Consider the following 19803-nt stretch of genomic DNA (forward strand, 5'->3'; position numbering starts at 1 on the left):
TCCGATCATGTTTTTTGCTCCCGATCCGATCCCGATCGTTTTAGTTTGAGTATCTGCCGATCCCGATATTTCCCGATCCGATTGCTTCATCATTCAATTCCAGTCATTCCCGATAATTTTTCCCGATCATATACATTTTGGCAATGCATTAAGAAAAAAATGAATACAACTCGGACGAATATATACATTCAACATACAGTACATACGTACTGTATTTGTTTATTATGACAATAAATCCTCAAGATGGCATTTACATTATTAACATTCTTTCTGTGAGAGGGATCCACGGATAGAAAGACTTGTGACTTTGTATATTGTGACTAAATATTGCCATCTAGTGTATTTGTTGAGCTTTCAGTAAATGATACTGAAGGACATGCCCAAATGCATGATGGGAAGTGGAACCATGACTGTGCGTAGTGCTACAAATTGATATATCTTCTCTGCGTTGAGAAATAACATAAGGTATTAAGAAAAAGATCAATTGCTACCTTGCTTCCCCACTTTGCTTCCCATGATATTTCTAGTCGTAGAGAGAGGGATTGTAAGGCTTTAGCCAATTAAAATAAGGCTCCAAAGGCTGCCAAAATTCACTCAACTCATTTTACACTGCCTTTTAGCTCTATATATAGGCAAAACGGCACCATTACAGATGGAGTGCGACAATGCGTGAGTGGGTCGTGCAGCGCATGCATTAATTGCATTAAATATTTTAACGTGATACATTTTTTAAAAAATGAATTACCGCCATTATTGGGATACATTTGATAACCCTACCTTAAGCCTAAACTAAAGACTCTGGATAAGTGTAACATATTATGTCTGTAACATTAAATACAATTAAAAACGATTTAATTAAAAAAAAAATATATATATATATATTAAAAAAAGGCATGGCCGATATTTTTCTGCCGATTCCGATACTTTGAAAATGACGTGATCGGACATCTCTAATTTTAAGGGAACCACGGATAGAAAGAGTAGTAGAACGTTAATTCGGCCCTCCCAGTCAAAATGGTTTGGACATCTAGCCCTGTCAATGGCACTGAAAGATGAGCATTCTTCCCAGTTTAAATGAATTGGACGACCTCATAACTCAGACATATGAAGAAGTCACATGTTCGATATAACCAGTACTAGCTAGAAATTCCTGCCGCTCATTTCATCCTGGCCTCCTTGCAGATCACTGGCTAGTTTTCTTCTCCCTCTCTCTCTTTTTAATCTATTTTGGAGGGACATCCAGTTCTTGGTAATGTCACTCTTGTGCCAGATTTTCTCCACTTAATGATGATATCCTCACTGTGTTGCATTTATTGCCATGGAAGTTCTTAGAAAAAGGGTGTGTAGACTTTCTATATCTACTGTGAGTAGCAAATTAGTATGAATGACCATGAAATATTCAAAAGTAATATATTTGAAAATATAAATATACTATGTGTGTCCTCATGCCAGTCAAGATATAAATGCTTTGGAAACTTAAAAGCAGACGTAATAGAAAATACAAATGTAGATGTGGTAATTAAAAAGCTACACATGATTAAAATATGTAAATGCTGATGCAGTGGTATGAAATAGTATCTGAACCTTTTGGAATTTCTCACATTTCTGCTTAAAATCACCATCAAATGTGATCTGATCTTTGTCAAAATCACACAGATAGAAAAACAGTGCTTTAACGAAAACCACCCATACATTTATAGGTTTTCATATTTTAATGAGGATAGTATGCAAACAATGGCAGGAGGGGGAAAATAAGTACGTGAACCATCACATTTAGTATTTTGTTGGCTCCCCCATTGGCAGCAATTACTCCAACTGTAGCCGCAGATCAGTCTGGCACATCGATCAGGACTAATCTTGGCCCATTGTTCTCTACAAAACTGCTGTAGTTCAGTCAGATTCCTGGGACGTCTGGCATGAATCGCTGTTTTCAGGCCATGCCACAGCATCTCAATGAGGTTCAAGTCCGGATTTTGACTTCGCCACTCCAGAATGTGTATTTTGGTCTTCTGAAACCATTCTGAAGTTTATTATACTTCTGTGTTTTGGATCATTTCTTGTTGCAGCATCCATCCTCTTTTTAGCTTCAACTGTCTGACAGACGGCCTCAGGTTTTCCTGCAAAACAGCCTGATAAATCTTCTGAATTCATTAATGATTGCAAGTTGTCCAGGCCCCGAGGCAGTAAAACAGCCCCAAATCATGATGCTCCCTCCATCGTGCTTCACGGTGGGGATGAGGTGTTGATGTTGGTGAGCTGTTCCATTTTTCCTCCACACATGAAGTTGTGTCTTACTCCCAAACAATTTAATTTTGGTTTCATCAGTCCACAAAATCTTTCGCCAAAAAGTCTGTAGAGTGTCCAAGTGCCTTTTTGCAAACATTAACCAAACAACCATGTTTTTTTAGACAGCAGTGGCTTCGTCTGTGGAGTCCTCCCATGAACACCATTCTTGGCCATAGTTTTACATATAGTTGATGTGTGCAATGAGATATTGGACTGTGCCAGTGATTTGTGTAAGTCTTTAGCTGACACTCTAGGGTTCTTTTTTTACCTCTCTGAGTATTCTGCGCTGAACTCTTGGTGTCATCTTTGGGGAACAGCCACTCCTCGGGAGAGAAGAAACAGTGCCAAACGCTCCATTTGTAGACAACTTGTCTGACTGTCAATTGATGAACATTCAGACTTTTAGAGATGGTTTTGTATCCTTTCCCAGCTTCATACAAATCAACAATCCTTGATCACAGGTCTTCAGACAGCTCTTTTCACCGAGCCATGATGCAGATCAGACAATGCTTCACATCAAGACAATTCCTACCAGGTGTGTGTTTTATAGTGGGCGGGGCAGCTTTAAACCACTCATCAGTGACTGGACACACACCTGACATAAAATGTTTGGTAAAAATTGGTTTCAATTGCTCTTTAAGTCTCCTTAGGCAGAGGGTTCACTTACTTATTTTTTCCCCCTTCTGTCATTGTTTGCATGCTATCCTCATTAAAATTTGAAAACGTATAAATGTTTGGGTGGTTTTAGTCAAAGCAGACACTGTATTTTCATCTGTGTGATTTTGACAAAGATCAGATCACATTTTGTATACCACTGTAAATAAAAGTTTAAAACAATTTTTTTTTCTTGATTTGATGCAAATATATTGTACTACAACATGAAGTACAACTCAGTAGTACATTAGGCAAGCCAAGGCAATTTTATTTGTATACCACAATTCAACACGAGGTAATTCGGTGAGGTAAAACAGTGTCTGTCTGCTTTAGCTAAAATCAGCCAAACACTTATAGGTTTTCATATTTTAATGTATTCATAATTCAGTTTTTAATGATAGCATGCAAACAATGACAGAAGGCAAGGCAAGGCAAATTTATTTATATAGCACAATTCAACACAAGCCAATTCAAAGTGCTTTAGGAAAATAAGTAAGTGAACCCTCTGCCTAAGGAGACTTAAAGAGCAATTGAAGTCAATTGAAGTCAATTGAAGTCAGGTGTGTGCCCAATCCCTGATGCGTGGTTTAAAGCTGTCCTGCCCACTATAAAACACACACCTGATAAGAATTGTCTTGATGTGCATCATGGCTCGGTCAAAAGAGCTGTCTGAAAACCTGCGATCAAGGATTGTTAATTTGTATGAGGCTGGGAAAGGATACAAAACCAGAACAAAAACAAGATTCTGGATGTTCATCAATCGACAGTCAGAGAGGTTGTCTACAAGTGGAGAGAGTTTGGCACTGTTGCTTTTCTCCCAAGGAGAGGCCGTCCACCAAAGATGACACCAAGAGTTTGGCGCAGAATACTCAGAGAGGTAAAAAAGAACCCTAGAGTGTCTGCTAAAGACTTGTAAAATCACTATCACAGTCCAATATCTCTGTGCACACATCAACTATATGTATAACTATGGCCAAGAATGGTGTTCATAGGGGGACTCCACAGAGGAAGCCACTTCTGTCTAAAAAACAAAACAAAACATTGATGCTCGTTTGATGTTCGCAAAAAGGCACTTGGACACGCCACAGAAGTTTTGGCAAAATATTTTGTGGACTGATGAAGCCAAAGTTGAATTGTTTGGGGAGTAACACACAACATCATGCATGGAGGAAGAATGGAACAGCTAACCAACATAAACATCTCATCCCCACCGTGACGCATGGTGGAGGGAGCATCATGATTTGAGGTTGTTTTGCTATTTCAGGGCCTGGACAACTTGCAATCATTAATGAATTCAAAAGGTATCAGACAGTTGAAGCTAAAAAGAGGATGGATGGTGCAACAAGACAATGATCCAAAACACAGAAGTAAATCAAGAATGGTTTCAGAAGAACAAAATGCACGTTCTGGAATTGCCAAGTCAAAGTCCAGACTTGAACCCCATTGAGATGCTGTGGCATGACCTAAATACAGCGATTCATGCCAGACATCCCAGGAATCTGACTGAAGCAGTTTTGTAGAGACGAATGAGCCAAGATTAGTCCTGATTGATGTGCCAGACTGATCTGCAGCTAGAGGAAGCGTCTGGTTGAAGTTATTGCTGCTAAAGGGCAGGACACAAAATATTAAATGTGATGGTTCACTTACTTATTTTTCCCGCTTCTATCATTGTTTGCATACTATCCTCATCAAAATATGAAAACCTATTAATGTTTGAGTGGTTTTAGTTAAAGCAGACACTGTTTTTTTCATCTGTGTTATTTTGACAAAGATCAGATCACATTTGATGGTGATTTTATGCAGAAATGTGAGAAATTCCAAAAGGTTCAGATACTTTTTCAAACCACTGTACAGTGGTAGGGTTTTCATACCACTGTCCGTAAGTGTGTAAAATGCAGTCACGAGGTGTCAGGATAAAAGTATTCATGCAAGAATAAAGGTTTCGAGTCAAATTCTAAAAGTAAAAACTATTTAAAAATATTCTGTCAAAATTCATGTGAAAACATTGAATAATACACGCAAACAATGTAAACATGAATAGGGACACCAAATGGTTAAAAAACAGTCAAGTAGGAAAAAAACGATAAGAAAAAAAAGCAATAAATATGATAAAAAATTCTAGTAAAAGATTGACCTACATTATCTTGGGGGGTTGCCAGTGGGCTGTCTACATCGCACTGTAAGACATAGCCCAACCTCCTCCCTCCATATTGGGACACAGTGTGCTTTGTGGTGTTTGTCTTGTTTCAACTGCCACTCCCACTCACGTGTACCCACCGAAGTACAGTTCCCAACTTCTACACACTCACGTACACCATGCAAACAACTTCCTCTTTTGCAACCTAACACCTTGCATGCACGACTTCCATCTTCATACTAGCCGACCAGTCAATCACAGGGCACACACTGACAAACAAGCACTCAGCAATGGAAAATTTTATATCTTCGATGAATGAATGACTTTTTCCACGTTAACACCGGGGTCAATTACAAACGTCACACTGAAGGGCCGCAAGGGTCGCTCGAAACTTGAACCTTAGACATCCGAGGCAGACATGCGTACCACTTGACCACCGTGCTGCGTAACACATAACAAACAAATCAGCTGCTAGTGTCATCTTTTAGAGAAGAAGCAAAACATGTTATTTGCTAGTCAGCTGGTGGCTGATGCAATACCAGTGGTACAGACTGAGATGGAGCACCCTGTCTTTTAGGATGGAAAGGCAGACAGACGGACAGACAGACAGGCATCCACATTTACAAATAGAAGCATGAGGAAAAGCTTCTACCAATGTCTAATCTAATTATTAGATAGACAATTACTGCAGATTGTAATAGTAGATAGCATTTAACTATGGCGGAAAACACAGACAAGGCTGAAAAAGCAGTTTCTGCTCTTGTATCCCTCTTTAAAATAAACTGCTGTATTTTAGAACAAAACAACTATTGTGTCTGATGGAACAATATGTCCATATGCTGCCATAGCAGATTTAAGTCCCCAAACTATATTTTATTTGTTTGTTTAACCTTGGAAACCCCTGTTTAGACGTCGCGCAACCGCTATTGTTTCAACCTAGCCATAAAAAGAAGGTAAGTAATCGGATTTATTATTCGAAATGTCTGTCATTTTTAGCTTAGAATCATTCATTGATGTCTAATATCTAGTTTAAAAAATAAAAAAAAATCACTCGCATATTTTAAACTTTTAAACAAATTACGTCACAATGAAAAAGTTGGCGTCTGTAAAAAAGTCACGGATATCTACCTCATAACTACCGCTTAATTGTATTTTTTGCGTTACCGTCGAATTTTCCCCAATATTTTAGGTGATAAATAATCGATCTAAACAAAGAAAAATTGAAAAAAAAAAAGTTTCAAAGGGTAAGTATATGAAAATGGAAATCTCGACCACCCCTTGATGTCTGCGAATTCTGCATCGCGGCCCTCGCTATATTACCATGTTTCACCCATAAAATCCCCCCCAAAATCCAGATGTAGCCATTCACATCTGTGTCTTGACACTCGATGATACATGCTACATGGAGTTTTTGGTTCGAAACGAGGTAAGTACGCGATAATATCTTGTTAAAATCATGGCGTCTTTAATTCTGCTCTCACATGCTCTCACCTCCAGTTAGGGTTTTGCTGTTTAATTAAAAAAAATTTTTTTTTAATGCCCTCCTGTTCAAAATTTTTCTTCCCCCTGAAAATTGACATTTTAAGCCTTCCAATGATGTATCACACATGCATATCGGACAATTTTAAAATTTGGACAAATTGGGGTTCTCAAAGCGGAACTTCAAGTCACCTAAGTGTTTTCCGCCCTATATTTGAATAGCATCTGACTTAGCTGCTTATACTAGCTTTCTATGGTATTAACTTTTGCACATGTGAACTTTCACATTTACAATATTAGTAGCAGTGTTGTTTTTTGCAGCCCTCATAATTGTCATCTTAGTCATCTCAAAATGTGTTTGGCGGAAAACACAGCCAAGACTGAAAAAGCAGTTTCTGGTCTTTCACTCCTCTTTAAAAGAAACTGCTGTATTTTAAGCCAAAACGACTGTTGTGTTTGATGGAACAATATGTCTATATTCTGCAATAGCAGATTCATGGCGCATTTAGCCTCCGAACTATTTTTGATTTGTCCGTTTTACCCTGGAAACCCCCGTTTACAGACATTGCACAACCGCTTTTGTTTCAACCCAGCCATAAATCGAAGGTAATTAATTATATTTATTATTCAAAATGTCTGTCATTTCTAGCTTAGAATCATTAACTGATGTCTAATATTTGGTTAAAAAAAAAAATACTTTAAAAAATTATTCACTCGCATATTTTAAACTTTTAAACAAATTACGTCACAATGAAAAAATGTCTGTAAAAAAGTCACAGCTAGCTACCTCATAACTATCGCTTAATTGTATTTTTTTTGTTACTGTCCCATTTTCTCCGATATTTTAGATGATAAATAATCGATCCAAACAAAGAAAAATTAAAAGGGTAAATATATGAAAATAAAAATCTCGACTACTCTTTGATCTCTGCGATTTCTGCATCGCGACCCTTGTTTTATTACCATATTTCACCCATAAAATCCCCCCAAAATCTCGCTGTGGCCATTCACAGTTGTGTCTTGACACTCAGTGATACATGCTACATAGAGTTTTTGGATCGAAACAAGGTAAGTACGCGATAACATCTCGTTAAAGTCATGGCGTCTATTATTCTGCTCTCGCATGCTCTCACCTCTAGATAGGGTTTTGCTGTTTAAAAATTTTTTGTTTTTTTCAAAATACCCTGCTATTCAAAATTTTTCTTCCCTCAGAAAATAGAGATTTTAAGCTTTCCAATGTAGTATCACACATGCATATCGGACAATTTTTAAAGTTGGCCAAATCGGGGGTCCCAGAGCAGAACTTCAAGTCACCTGAGTGTTTTCGACCGTTTGTTTTTATCTAGTTTTCGTTGGTGAAAACTCAAGACTAATTTCGTCTAGTTTTAGTCGACGTTCACTAAAAACGTTTTCGTCTGTAAAATAAATGAAAAAAATACTACAAAAATGAATGAATAAAGTTTTCCAACTGTTTCGAATGAACATTGACAAACTAGCACATATTGTAGCGTCTATAAAGACAATGCCAATTTGGTGATAATACACATTCAGGAGGAAAACAGTACATTTTCAATGCATTATACCCACCTGGATGCCACCAACTGCATGTAAAAAAAAAAAATTAAAAAAAATTGTGCGAGAACTTAAGAGAACGCTAGCCGTTAGCATTAGCCTAACCCTGTGCTAAAGCTACGAGTTACATTTAGTGTGTGATGATCATTTAGCACAGACCTAAGTCTGAAGATGAGGACGCTATCTAGCAAGAATGTCAGCAGCGTCTGGCAGTGTTTTGATGCTGCAGACGAAAACATGGTCGCCTGTTGGCGATTTGCATTTTACTTTTAATCAAAATGTGTATTAAATTGCGAGTTTTCTTGCTTATAGACTTGTCGACTAGTCTCAAATAAAATCTGAGACTAGTCGGCAGGAAAATTTGTCAACATTTCCATCCCTAGTTACAAGTGACACAACCAGACACTGCTAGATGCAGGCTAACTACACATAAAAAGTGACACATTGTGAACATGTGACGGAAACTATGGCGCATTTTCATCTCGTACTCGTTTCGTCAGACGAAAACTGGCATTTGTACAGGTATCTTTTGGTCTCACAAAACACATTTTTAGCTCGTTATCATCTCGTTATCGTCATGAAAAAAGTGTTCATTTATGATATATTTTCGTGATTGTCGTCGTTGACGAAAACTAAACTGATTAGTATTTATCAAGGGCGTAGGTTTGGTCTCAACATTGATAGGGACAATATAACAGCATAACCTGCATGTACACATTTACTCGGGACGGGACATTAATAAGACCAAACAGATTGGGTGAATGGGGTTCAAAGCTATATTTCTCACGAATTTGAACCTAATTAATTGATAGGCTAAATGATCAATGCAAAATATATCTGTATTGACTTGTACTAACTTTCCTGTGTATTGGTCCAGGGGATACACCGTTCAATTCAAACCCTTGTTTTCAAAAACTACACAAAAAATATTTTGAAAACTTCCAGAATAAATGTCTGGATTTTATTAGCAAATTTAAATTGCAATATTTGAACATAAATTATATTAACATACACAATAAATACACCCTTGTTAATAATCTCTTAACTATCAAGGAATGCAAAAAATAAATATTTTTCTTTAGACCACTCAACATTGTCTAAATAAATAAATATAACTGAAAAAAACCTTTTAGTCAGAGCATAACAAAAAATAAATAAAAATGGAGCGCACATGATTAATAGTCTGATTAATATTTTTTATTAAATAATGTAGAAAATAAATAAATACATTTTAACTAAATGCAAGTCATCAGTTAGTCAAACGTGCGTTTGAGGGGGAAAAAATGGACCGGTACATTCAGCAAGTGAAAAAGGGTAATTGTAAGGTCTGAACATCAGAAAAATAATTCACTTAATAATGGTAGGGTCAATTCTATCCTTTTAACATATGGGAAGACTATCTAAATGACCTATATCATTATATAATGCAAATAAGGTTGTTTAAAAGTTGGTGGGGACAATTTGAGCATCCTGAAATGTTGGTAGTGTTATGTCCCTACTGTCCCTGTGCAAAACTGCACCCTTGGATTAATGTATGATTATCTGGAAAAATGTCTGTATAGGCTGCAAATATTTTTTAAATAAATTTAAAAAAATAATAGTACTTTTCGGACTATAAGCCACTACTTTTTTCCCTCGTTTTGAATCCTGCGGCTTATAGTCCAGTGTCGCTTATTTGTAGATTTGGGTTGATTGATAATACTTTATTTGACAGCAGCGTCATAAGACTGTCATGATTAAGTCTGTCATAATTATGACATGACGCTGTCATGTGCATTAATGAATGCTTATGACACATGTCATTAAGTGTCATCCGGCAAATTATGTCACTAACTCCATTTATGCCCAGCTCGAATCTTTTTCATCCATTCAAAAGTCAGATAATTTGCCGTATAACGCAAAATGATGTCTGTCATAAGCATTCATTAATGCTCATGGCAGTGTCATGGTGTAATCATGATGGTCTTATGACAGTCTTATGGCACCACTGTCAAATAAAGTTTTACCAATTTCCATAACTAGCAGTTAATAATACAACTTGAACAGTAACTGAAGAAATAATTAGCTTAGAACATGAATTTTAACTGTTATTTACATCTGTAGCACTGCAATGCATGCACGGAGGCATGTTGGACCACAACAGTGTTGACAGCAGGTGGCAGCAGAGGTTGACCGTCTCACCCAAGAGAACAATGATGGCCAAATGAATGGTAAATGGTAAATGGTGTTATACTTATATAGCGCTTTTCCACCTTTCAAGGCGCTCAAAGCGCTTTACACTATCTCGCCATGAAGCTTCTTGAAGCTTTGCAGCTAATCGGTTCAAAACTTCATGGTGGTTCATCTGGTCTTATTAGGGCCTTTGGAGGCCGCTGTCAAATAAAGTGTTACCAGTGAATATCTTTTGGTGTAAATATCCCACAATACAGTGAGGACAGCTGCGACTTATAGTCCAGTGCGGCTTATCTATGAACAAATGCCATTTTCGTGTCACATTTGATGGGTGGCGGCTTACAGTCAGATGCGCCTCATAGTGCGAAAATTATGGTAATGTAGAAAATGAATAATATTTTTTAAATGAATGCAAGTCATCAACCAATCAAACGTGCATTTGAAGGGGAAAAATGGACCGGCACATTCAGCAGGTGAAAAGGGGTTAATGTAAGTCTGAACATAATAAAAATAATTCACTTAATAGTGGTAGGGTCAATTCTAGCCTTACAACATATGTGAAGACAATGTAAATTACCGGTAGCTACATGTATAATGGAACTCATTATATAAAACAAATAAGGTTGCTTAAAAGTTGGTTGGGATATTTTGAGCATCCTGAGAAGTTGGTAGTGTTATGTCCCTACTGTCCCTATGCGAACCTATGCCCTTGGTGGTTATTGTGTGTGGGACACAAGTGGTACATTAAAAAAAAAATTGCTTAAAATGTGATTTTCATGTCTCATTTTATTTGTGTTTTTGGATTTCCATGTGATGCAAAGCACCGAATTACCTCGTGTTGAATTGTGGTAGACAAATAAAATTGCCTTGCCTTGCCTAAAGTACTACTGAGTTGTATTTCACGTTGTAGTACAATATATTTGCAGCAAATCAAGAAAAAAAAATGTTTTAAACTTGTATTTACAGTGGTACAAATTATGAGGTGATTTTTGTCAAAATCACACAGATGAAAATACAGTGCCTGCTTTAACTAAAACCACCCAAAAATTTATAAGTTTTCATATTTTAATGAGGATAGCATGCAAACAATGAAAGAAGGGGGACAAATAAGTAAGTGAACCCTCTGCCAAAGGAGACTTAAAGAGCAATTTAAACCAATTTTTACCAGACATTTTAAGTCAGGGGTGTGCCCAATCACTGATGAGTGGTTTAAAGCTCCCCTGACCACTATAAAACACACACCTTCTAAGGATTGTCTTGATGTGAAGCATTGTCTGATGACTCGGTGAAAAGAGCTGTCTGAAGACCTGTGATCAAGGATTGTTGATTTGTATAAAGCTGGGAAAGGACACAAAACCATCTCTTAAAGTCTGGATGTTCATCATTGACAGTTAGAGAAGTTGTCTACAAATGGAGAGAGATTGGCACTGTTGCTTCTCTCCGGAGGAGTGGCTGTTCCCCAAAGATGACACCAAAAGTTCAGTGCAGAATACTCAGAGAGGTAAAAAAAAGAACCCTAGAGTGTCTGCTAAAGACTTACACAAATCACTGCCACAATCCAATATCTCTGTGCACACATCAACTATATGTAAAACTATGGCCAAGAATGGTGTTAATGGGAGGACTCCACAGAGGAAGCCACTGTTGTCTAAAAAACATGGTTGCTCGTTTAATGTTCGCAAAAAGGCACTTGGACACTCTACAGATGTTTTGGCAAAATATTTTGTGGAATGATGAAACCAATATTGAATTGATTGGGAGTAACATACAACTTCATTTGTTGAGGAAAAATGGAACAGCTCACCGACATCAACACCTCAGAGGGAGCATCATGATTTGGGGCTGTTTTGCTGCCTCAAGGCCTGGACAACTTGCAATCATTAACGAATTCAAAGGTTTTTCAGGATGTTTTGCAGGAAAACCTGAGGCTGTCTGTTAGACAGTTGAAGCTAAAAAGAGGATGGATACTGCAACAAAACAATGATCCAAAACACAGAAGTATAATCAACTTCAGAATGGTTTCGGAAGACCAAAATACACATTCTAGAGTGGCGAAGTCAAAGTCCGGACTTGAACCTCATTGAGATGCTGTGGCATGACCTAAAGACAGCGATTCATGCCAGACGTCCCAGGAATCTGACTGAACTACAGCAGTTTTGTAGAGAAGAATGGGCCAAGATTAGTCCTGATCGATTTGCAAAACTGATCTGCGGCTGCAGGAAGCGTGTGGTTGAAGTTATTGCTGACAAAGGGGGGGCACAAAATATTAAATGTGATGGTTCACTTACTTATTTTCCCCCTTCTGCCATTGTTCGCATGCTATCCTCATTCAAATATGAAAACCTATAAATGTTAGGGTGGTTTTAGTTAAAGCAAACACTGTTTTCTCATCTGTGTGATTTTGCCAAAGATCAGATCACATATGATGGAGATTTTATGCAGAAATGTGAGAAATTCCAAAAAGGTTCAGATACTTTTTGATACCACTGAAAGTTCAATTTTATTTAACCAAACTGTAATAAATTGTAATTCAATCATTATTCATCCTTGTTATTATAAACAGTTTTTTTTTTAATTGAAGAAGATAATGGTCAAACTGTACGTAATATAACAGTGACTTGCAATAATACTAACTATACCTAATTTAAAACTGTCTCTAAACTTTTCAGAGTCCTATTATGCTATCCTTCTTTAGTATAATGTTTTTGAGCATGGTAGTATTTGAAGAGTTGGACATTTTTAGGTGATACTTGGTGCAAAAAGATTGCAACCACTGCACTATTGCATCATTAATATTGTATTTAAAAAATCTCTCAGAATCTTTATAGTCATCTTTCATTCTCTATAGGCTAGCTTTACGATAACTGGACTGAAAGTGTGGCATATAGAGAAGAAGTGGCAAAAGTACTGTACTAAACTGTACAAAGTACAAGGACTGCCAAAGGCAGCTGCAGCAATTCAAGTCATGCATTGAGGTTACAAAAGTTACTTCCACCTTGGAGTGCAATATTAATGAGCAACTTTACACCTCTTTGGACTATACACTTATTCCTACAGTCACATTTAAACAAAGGATGCAAATAAAGGTTATAAAAATGAATAACACAAAATAAGTCTATAGCCTATAGTACATATGGTATTTGCTGAAAACAAAGAAGCTGTTATGTCGTGCGTATTTGTTAAACAGAGCGTTTTATTGTCTTTTTACAAAGCTGCTGCTGCTGCAGTGTTGTTTTCGATGCTCTGCAGCAGAAAAAATGTGATGTAATGCTTTAGGAGCAAAAACAGGTGATGTCATGCCTTTGCAGCCATACAGTATGCCCTACCAGCTTAAGCAAATAGCGTTTTACACTCATTCAATGTCCTCGCTTCTCAGTTAAAACACAAAAGATTTGCTTTAATATGTTCCCAACATGCCTAGGCAAGTCTCTGTACATTTCCACATCTGCGGGGGGTCTGCTTTTCAACACAAGCCCCCATTTTTTTTGCCTTCATTTTTTTGTTCACTGCTGGCGTTACCAGGCAGGCTAGAGCTCGGGGGCGTGTCTTGCGAGTCTCTTCTTTTTGATTGGCTGGCCACCCGGGGAAGAGGGCGTGGCTATAAAGCCGGTATATAAACATTGTTGCGAGGCAAGTCGAAGCCGCAGAATTTCGACAGCTGCTTGACGAGCACAGAAGAGCAGAAGTTGTCCGATGCTTGCTTTTTGCAGACAATAAAGCTTCAAATAACCGTCGTTTGTGACTTCTCATTTGAAGGTAAGAACTTTGATATTAAGATTTCATTGCTATGAATTTTATAAGTGCATATTCCTAATGTATTTTTTTCCAAGTATACTGTAAAACACTGTAAACGAGACAACAGCAAATTTAAAAGCTTATTTCATTTCGCTATTTATAGCCATATATTTGTTGAAACTACTGAAAACATGGATATTTAAGCAGTGATAGTTAGAAAATTAAAAAAGACAATGAAAACCGAGCACAATGCACAAAAAATACATTTGTCCCCCCAAAAAACCCTTAATTTTTCTCAATTTAAAACTTTATTCATACATACTGTGCTTTGTGTATTCTGCTACATCTTTTATAATCGATTCATATTTTGAATACATGACATACTAACTTCGCAGCCTCAAATTATGCCCATTTCAAGTCCACAATTAAGCATCTAGTTTGTCCACAATTTGTTATTTCTAACCCCAATGTCACGTCTAAGTCTGTATAGAAAATTGATGCTCTTTGTGCTTTCCTTTGTTAGCTCTTCTGCAAATTCAACAGTCCCTCATCAAGTTTTGTCTCTTTTTTCACACAGGCAATGCATTCGAGTGCCGTAACCGTGCAAACTGCTAGCTCGCCCCCGTCTCCGCTGGACAGCAGTCCCAGGAGGCTGTCTTGGGGCAATCTGGTGCAAAGGCTGACCGATAGCATGGAGTCCAGGTCCAACAATAGCAGCAGGAGCGACCTCTCGGACTCAGGTGAGGACCAGTGACTTGACAAACTTAATAGATATATTGACGGGGATAGACGTCCAATCCATTTAGACTGGGAGGGGCGAATGAACGTTCGTTCATTCGCCCCTCCCAGTCAAAATGGATTGGACGTCTATCCCCGCCAATGAGTTATTGCCACCACTATCCTGACAAAAAGGTAATATATCGACACAATACTTGCTACATACCTCAAACACAATAGTTAAGGATCAATATTTATCTAAGATGTTGGCTGTAACTAGTTAAACAGTCATAGAGGTACTTTAACTTAAGAGTTCCTGATGTTTCGAGCCATTTTTTGCTTTGTGGCGAGGCGAAATTTGATTACCAAATGAGATTCAGATACAAAAATAGCAGTGTAATGCCCACTTTCAGCCATTTACCAAAAAGTTAACCATCCAAACTGACTGTAGGTTCTAATCGCCGTTATTCTTCTACTCAACAGTGTCTGACATGTCCGAGGAGGACCTCTTCAATGACCCCACAGAGGAGGCCATCTTGAAAGAGGTGGTGGAGCTGATTGAGCGAAGCCTGCGAGAAGCTAAAGACTCGGCGTGCGCCCTACGCTGTGCCAAACTGCTGATCCCCGACCGGCTCCTGGAGCGCATCGGGGGCGAGCTGCTGCACCTGGCCACCAGCGAGCCGTGTGGCTTGCGCGGCGCGCTCGTAGACCTGTGCGTGGAGCGGGGACCGCAGTGCGAGAGTGTGGCGCAGCTCTCCGTAGACCCCTATTTGGTGCCCACCTTTCAGCTGACTCTGGTGCTGAGGCTGGAGTCCGGCGGGTTGTGGCCAAAGATCCAAGGACTTTTTAGCTCAAAATCCCCCGCGGCGAGGCAAGCTATTAAGCTTAGCACCGGGTTCCGAGTCATCAAAAAGAAACTGTACTGTTCTGAAGAGCTGCTGATTGAAGAATGCTGAAGATTGCTGAAACCTTCTAAACAAGAAGAATGTTGCACCGGTACAAACGAAATGTGTACCTCCGTTTCTATGGAAACATCCTTAATGGCAGCTAAAGCTATCTGATCATAAAAAACATCATTTGGCATAACAGCTTCAAGTCAAACGTCATTCCATACCCATGTGGACGCTTATTTATTTGATATTCAAATACTCATATGACATTGCACTTAGTTTGCACATATTTTGTTTGCTTTTTGTATTTTCACACTCGCAAAAAATAAATTATTTTTCTAACAAGTTGGGTCTTTGCTGTGTTTCGTTTAAGGCATTGATGATTTGAGAGAGAAACTTACGATGTACATAAAATTAAAAGTCATGCACTCATTTTCAATACACACTCCATATAGTATGTACAGGTCCTTCACAAAAAATTAGCATATTGTGATAAAGTTCATTATTTTCTGTAGTGTACTGATAAACATTAGACTTTCATATATTTTAGATTCATTACACACAACTGAAGTATTTCAAGCATTTTATTGTTTTACAGTGTTGTTAATCTTACTTTTAAAAAGTAATTAATTATACAGTGCCTTGCAAAAGTATTCGGCCCCCTTGAATCTTGCAACCTTTCGCCACATTTCAGGCTTCAAACATAAAGATATGAAATTTAATTTTTTTGTCAAGAATCAACAAGTGGGGCACAATCGTGAAGTGGAACAACATTTATTGGATAATATAAACTTTTTTAACAAATAAAAAACTGAAAAGTGGGGCGTGCAATATTATTCGGCCCCTTTACTTTCAGTGCAAAAAACTCACTCCAGAAGTTCAGTGAGGATCTCTGAATGATCCAATGTTGTCCTAAATGACCGATGATGATAAATAGAATCCACCTGTGTGTAATCAAGTCTCCGTATAAATGCACCTGCTCTGTGATAGTCTCAGGGTTCTGTTTAAAGTGCAGAGAGCATTATGAAAACCAAGGAACACACCAGGCAGGTCCGAGATACTGTTGTGGAGAAGTTTAAAGCCGGATTTGGATACAAAAAGATTTCCCAAGCTTTAAACATCTCAAGGAGCACTGTGCAAGCCATCATATTGAAATGGAAGGAGCATCAGACAACTGCAAATATACCAAGACCCGGCCGTCCTTCCAAACTTTCTTCTCAAACAAGGAGAAAACTGATCAGAGATGCAGCCAAGAGGCCCATGATCACTCTGGATGAACTGCAGAGATCTACAGCTGAGGTGGGAGAGTCTGTCCATAGGAAAACAATCAGTCGTACACTGCACAAATCTGGTCTTTATGGAAGAGTGGCAAGAAGAAAGCCATTTCTCAAAGATATCCATAAAAAGTCTCGTTTAAAGTTTGCCACAAGCCACCTGGGAGACACACCAAACATGTGGAAGAAGGTGCTCTGGTCAGATGAAACCAAAATTGAACTTTTTGGCCACAATGCAAAACGATATGTTTGGCGTAAAAGCAACACAGCTCATCACCCTGAACACACCATCCCCACTGTCAAACATGGTGGTGGCAGCATCATGGTTTGGGCCTGCTTTTCTTCAGCAGGGACAGGGAAGATGGTTAAAATTGACGGGAAGATGGATGCAGCCAAATACAGGAACATTCTGGAAGAAAACCTGTTGGTGTCCGCACAAGACCTGAGACTGGGACGGAGATTTATCTTCCAACAGGACAATGATCCAAAACATAAAGCCAAATCTACAATGGAATGGTTCAAAAATAAACGTATCCAGGTGTTAGAATGGCCAAGTCAAAGTCCAGACCTGAATCCAATCGAGAATCTGTGGAAAGCGCTGAATACTGCTGTTCACAAACACTCTCCATCCAACCTCACTGAGCTCGAGCTGTTTTGCAAGGAAGAATGGGCAAGAATGTCAGTCTCTCGATGTGCAAAACTGATAGAAACATACCCCAAGCGACTTGCAGCTGTAATTGGAGCAAAAGGTGGCGCTACAAAGTATTAACGCAAGGGGGCCGAATTATATTGCACGCCCCACTTTTCAGTTTTTTATTTGTTAAAAAAGTTTAAATTAGCCAATAAATTTTGTTCCACTTCACGATTGTGTCCCACTTGTTGTTGATTCTTGACAAAAAATTAAAATTTTATATCTTTATGTTTGAAGCCTGAAATGTGGCGAAAGGTTGGAAGGTTCAAGGGGGCCGAATACTTTTGCAAGGCACTGTAGTTACTAGGGGTGTAACGGTACACAAAAATCTCGGTTCGGTACGTACCTCGGTGTTGAGGTCACGGTTCGGTTCATTTTCGGTACAGTAAGAAAACAAAATGCAAAATATAAATGTGCTAGTTGTTTATTACACAGCTTTGTGCTTTCAACAATAGGAACATTAGCCGATACAATGCTAGAATTCTGCTCAAAAAGTAACGGGTATTTAAAGTTAATCCAACAACAATTTGCCTTTCAGACCCCGCGTATTGGTCAGCTTTCTTTCTGAAAGAAAAAAGAAGTACTGTGCTAAAGAGAAAAGCAATCCCAATGACAAAGATTTTAACATGTATTTTACAAATGAAATGCCTCAATGAATCATTTTTTTTCTCTTATGAACGGTTTCCTAAGCTTTATTGGTGGATTTTCTCATGTTAAAGCGCCACACAGAAATTAATACATTTAATTGTGTAAGCAGGATGTGTGTATTATTCTTATTATTTAATTACAGGTGTTTTAGCTCATTTCAATTTATTTTATTTAAATGGGCTATTATTTATTTTATTATGTGTTTATATTTTACAAATGTGATGTAGTATTCATTTATATTTTATGTTGTATAACTTTAGTTCCTTTGTGAATATTAGTTCCTACTTGTTTTGTTGTGGTAGGAGGGTTTTATATTGAACACGGGGCTGTGTTGGTTGTTATTATTATTATAGCAGAGAAGACAGCAGTAAATCAACAAAGACAAGTCAACTGTGCCCCGATCTACCACTCAAGAGATCTGATGGACTCAAAAAGTGGGTTACGATTGCATATTAGTTTGAAAATCGACCGGATCCACCGTATTTTTACACCAGTGACTTCTGGTCTGCCCGATCCTAGCTACCGGTAGTAGTATTGACGCAGGAGGGTCCCGTCTCGCGTCAAATAATAAACTCTGCCGTTCTTTTCGCGTGCTAACACGCGGCCGCACTGCGACTGGTGTGCATTGGCTGATTGACTTTAACGCCCGCGTTTCACTGCATTCTCGCGCCGTTAACGTTTCTGGGTTATACTGTCCTACCGTGTGGGTCCTCATTATAGTAGAGAAGACGGAGTAAATATAATCTACACAAACAAAACTGTTACCCGATCAACTTACAGCCTAGAAAAGTAAGGGTTACATTACGTCAGAAACTCGTTCGGTACGCCTCCGTTCCGAACCGAGCGCCACGTACCGAAACGGTTAAATACAAATACATATACCGTTACACCCTTAATAGTTACAAATTACTTCTCCCAAAAAGTAATTACGTTAGTAACTCAGTTACCTGAATGTAAGAGTAATTAGTTAGTTGGCATAGTAACTGGTGATCATTTTCATGTTTTGTTTTTTTTCCCCCTCAAAAAAAAAAAAAAAAAAAAAAAAAAAAAAAAAAAACATGTCACATTATGTGAAGTTTAAAAAGTTTTTGGGACAATTGGCCCTCACCCAGTTCTTTACCCTAATTTACCCTTTACCCTGAATCAACCACTAAAAGTTGTTAAAATTGCTCCCATTATTGCATTAGTTCATTCTGTATACTTTTGACATGTGGAAGTTTTAAAACTGTTTCATCATTTAAAGACAGATTCAAGATTTTGCCGATTTAGGATTATTTTAGATAAAAAGTTACTTAGGTTCACTAGGAAGGTTCTCTACAATGGAGCCTTCCTAAGAAGTTTACTGCTTTATGATAGCGGCTGTTCACTAACGCATCTAGTTCCTATACATGTTGCTAACGCCGCCGTTTCTGTCATTTCACATCTAGTTCTATATACTGTATATATGTGATATCTACCATGTCTAGCATATCTACCATATCATGTGGGTGTAGTTTGTAGGCTATCGGCTACAGTCAGGTATAATTGGAGCCACCTAGCATCGTGTTT

The 19803-nt window shown here is 38.2% G+C and overlaps 1 protein-coding gene across 1 annotated transcript; it reads left to right on the forward strand.

Annotated features, from left to right (window-relative positions):
* The first annotated feature begins 13941 nt into the window (after positions 1-13941).
* ddit4 (DNA-damage-inducible transcript 4) lies at positions 13942-15987 on the forward strand. The gene is made up of 3 exons (XM_057826412.1): positions 13942-14056; positions 14613-14775; positions 15236-15987. The coding sequence occupies exons 2-3, from the start codon at positions 14616-14618 to the stop codon at positions 15706-15708; spliced, it is 633 nt and encodes a 210-aa protein (XP_057682395.1). The 5' UTR covers positions 13942-14056; positions 14613-14615; the 3' UTR covers positions 15709-15987.
* The last annotated feature ends 3816 nt before the right edge of the window (positions 15988-19803 follow it).

Source organism: Corythoichthys intestinalis, chromosome 21 (assembly GCF_030265065.1).
Source record: "Corythoichthys intestinalis isolate RoL2023-P3 chromosome 21, ASM3026506v1, whole genome shotgun sequence".
In the NCBI taxonomy this organism is placed as follows: domain Eukaryota; kingdom Metazoa; phylum Chordata; class Actinopteri; order Syngnathiformes; family Syngnathidae; genus Corythoichthys; species Corythoichthys intestinalis.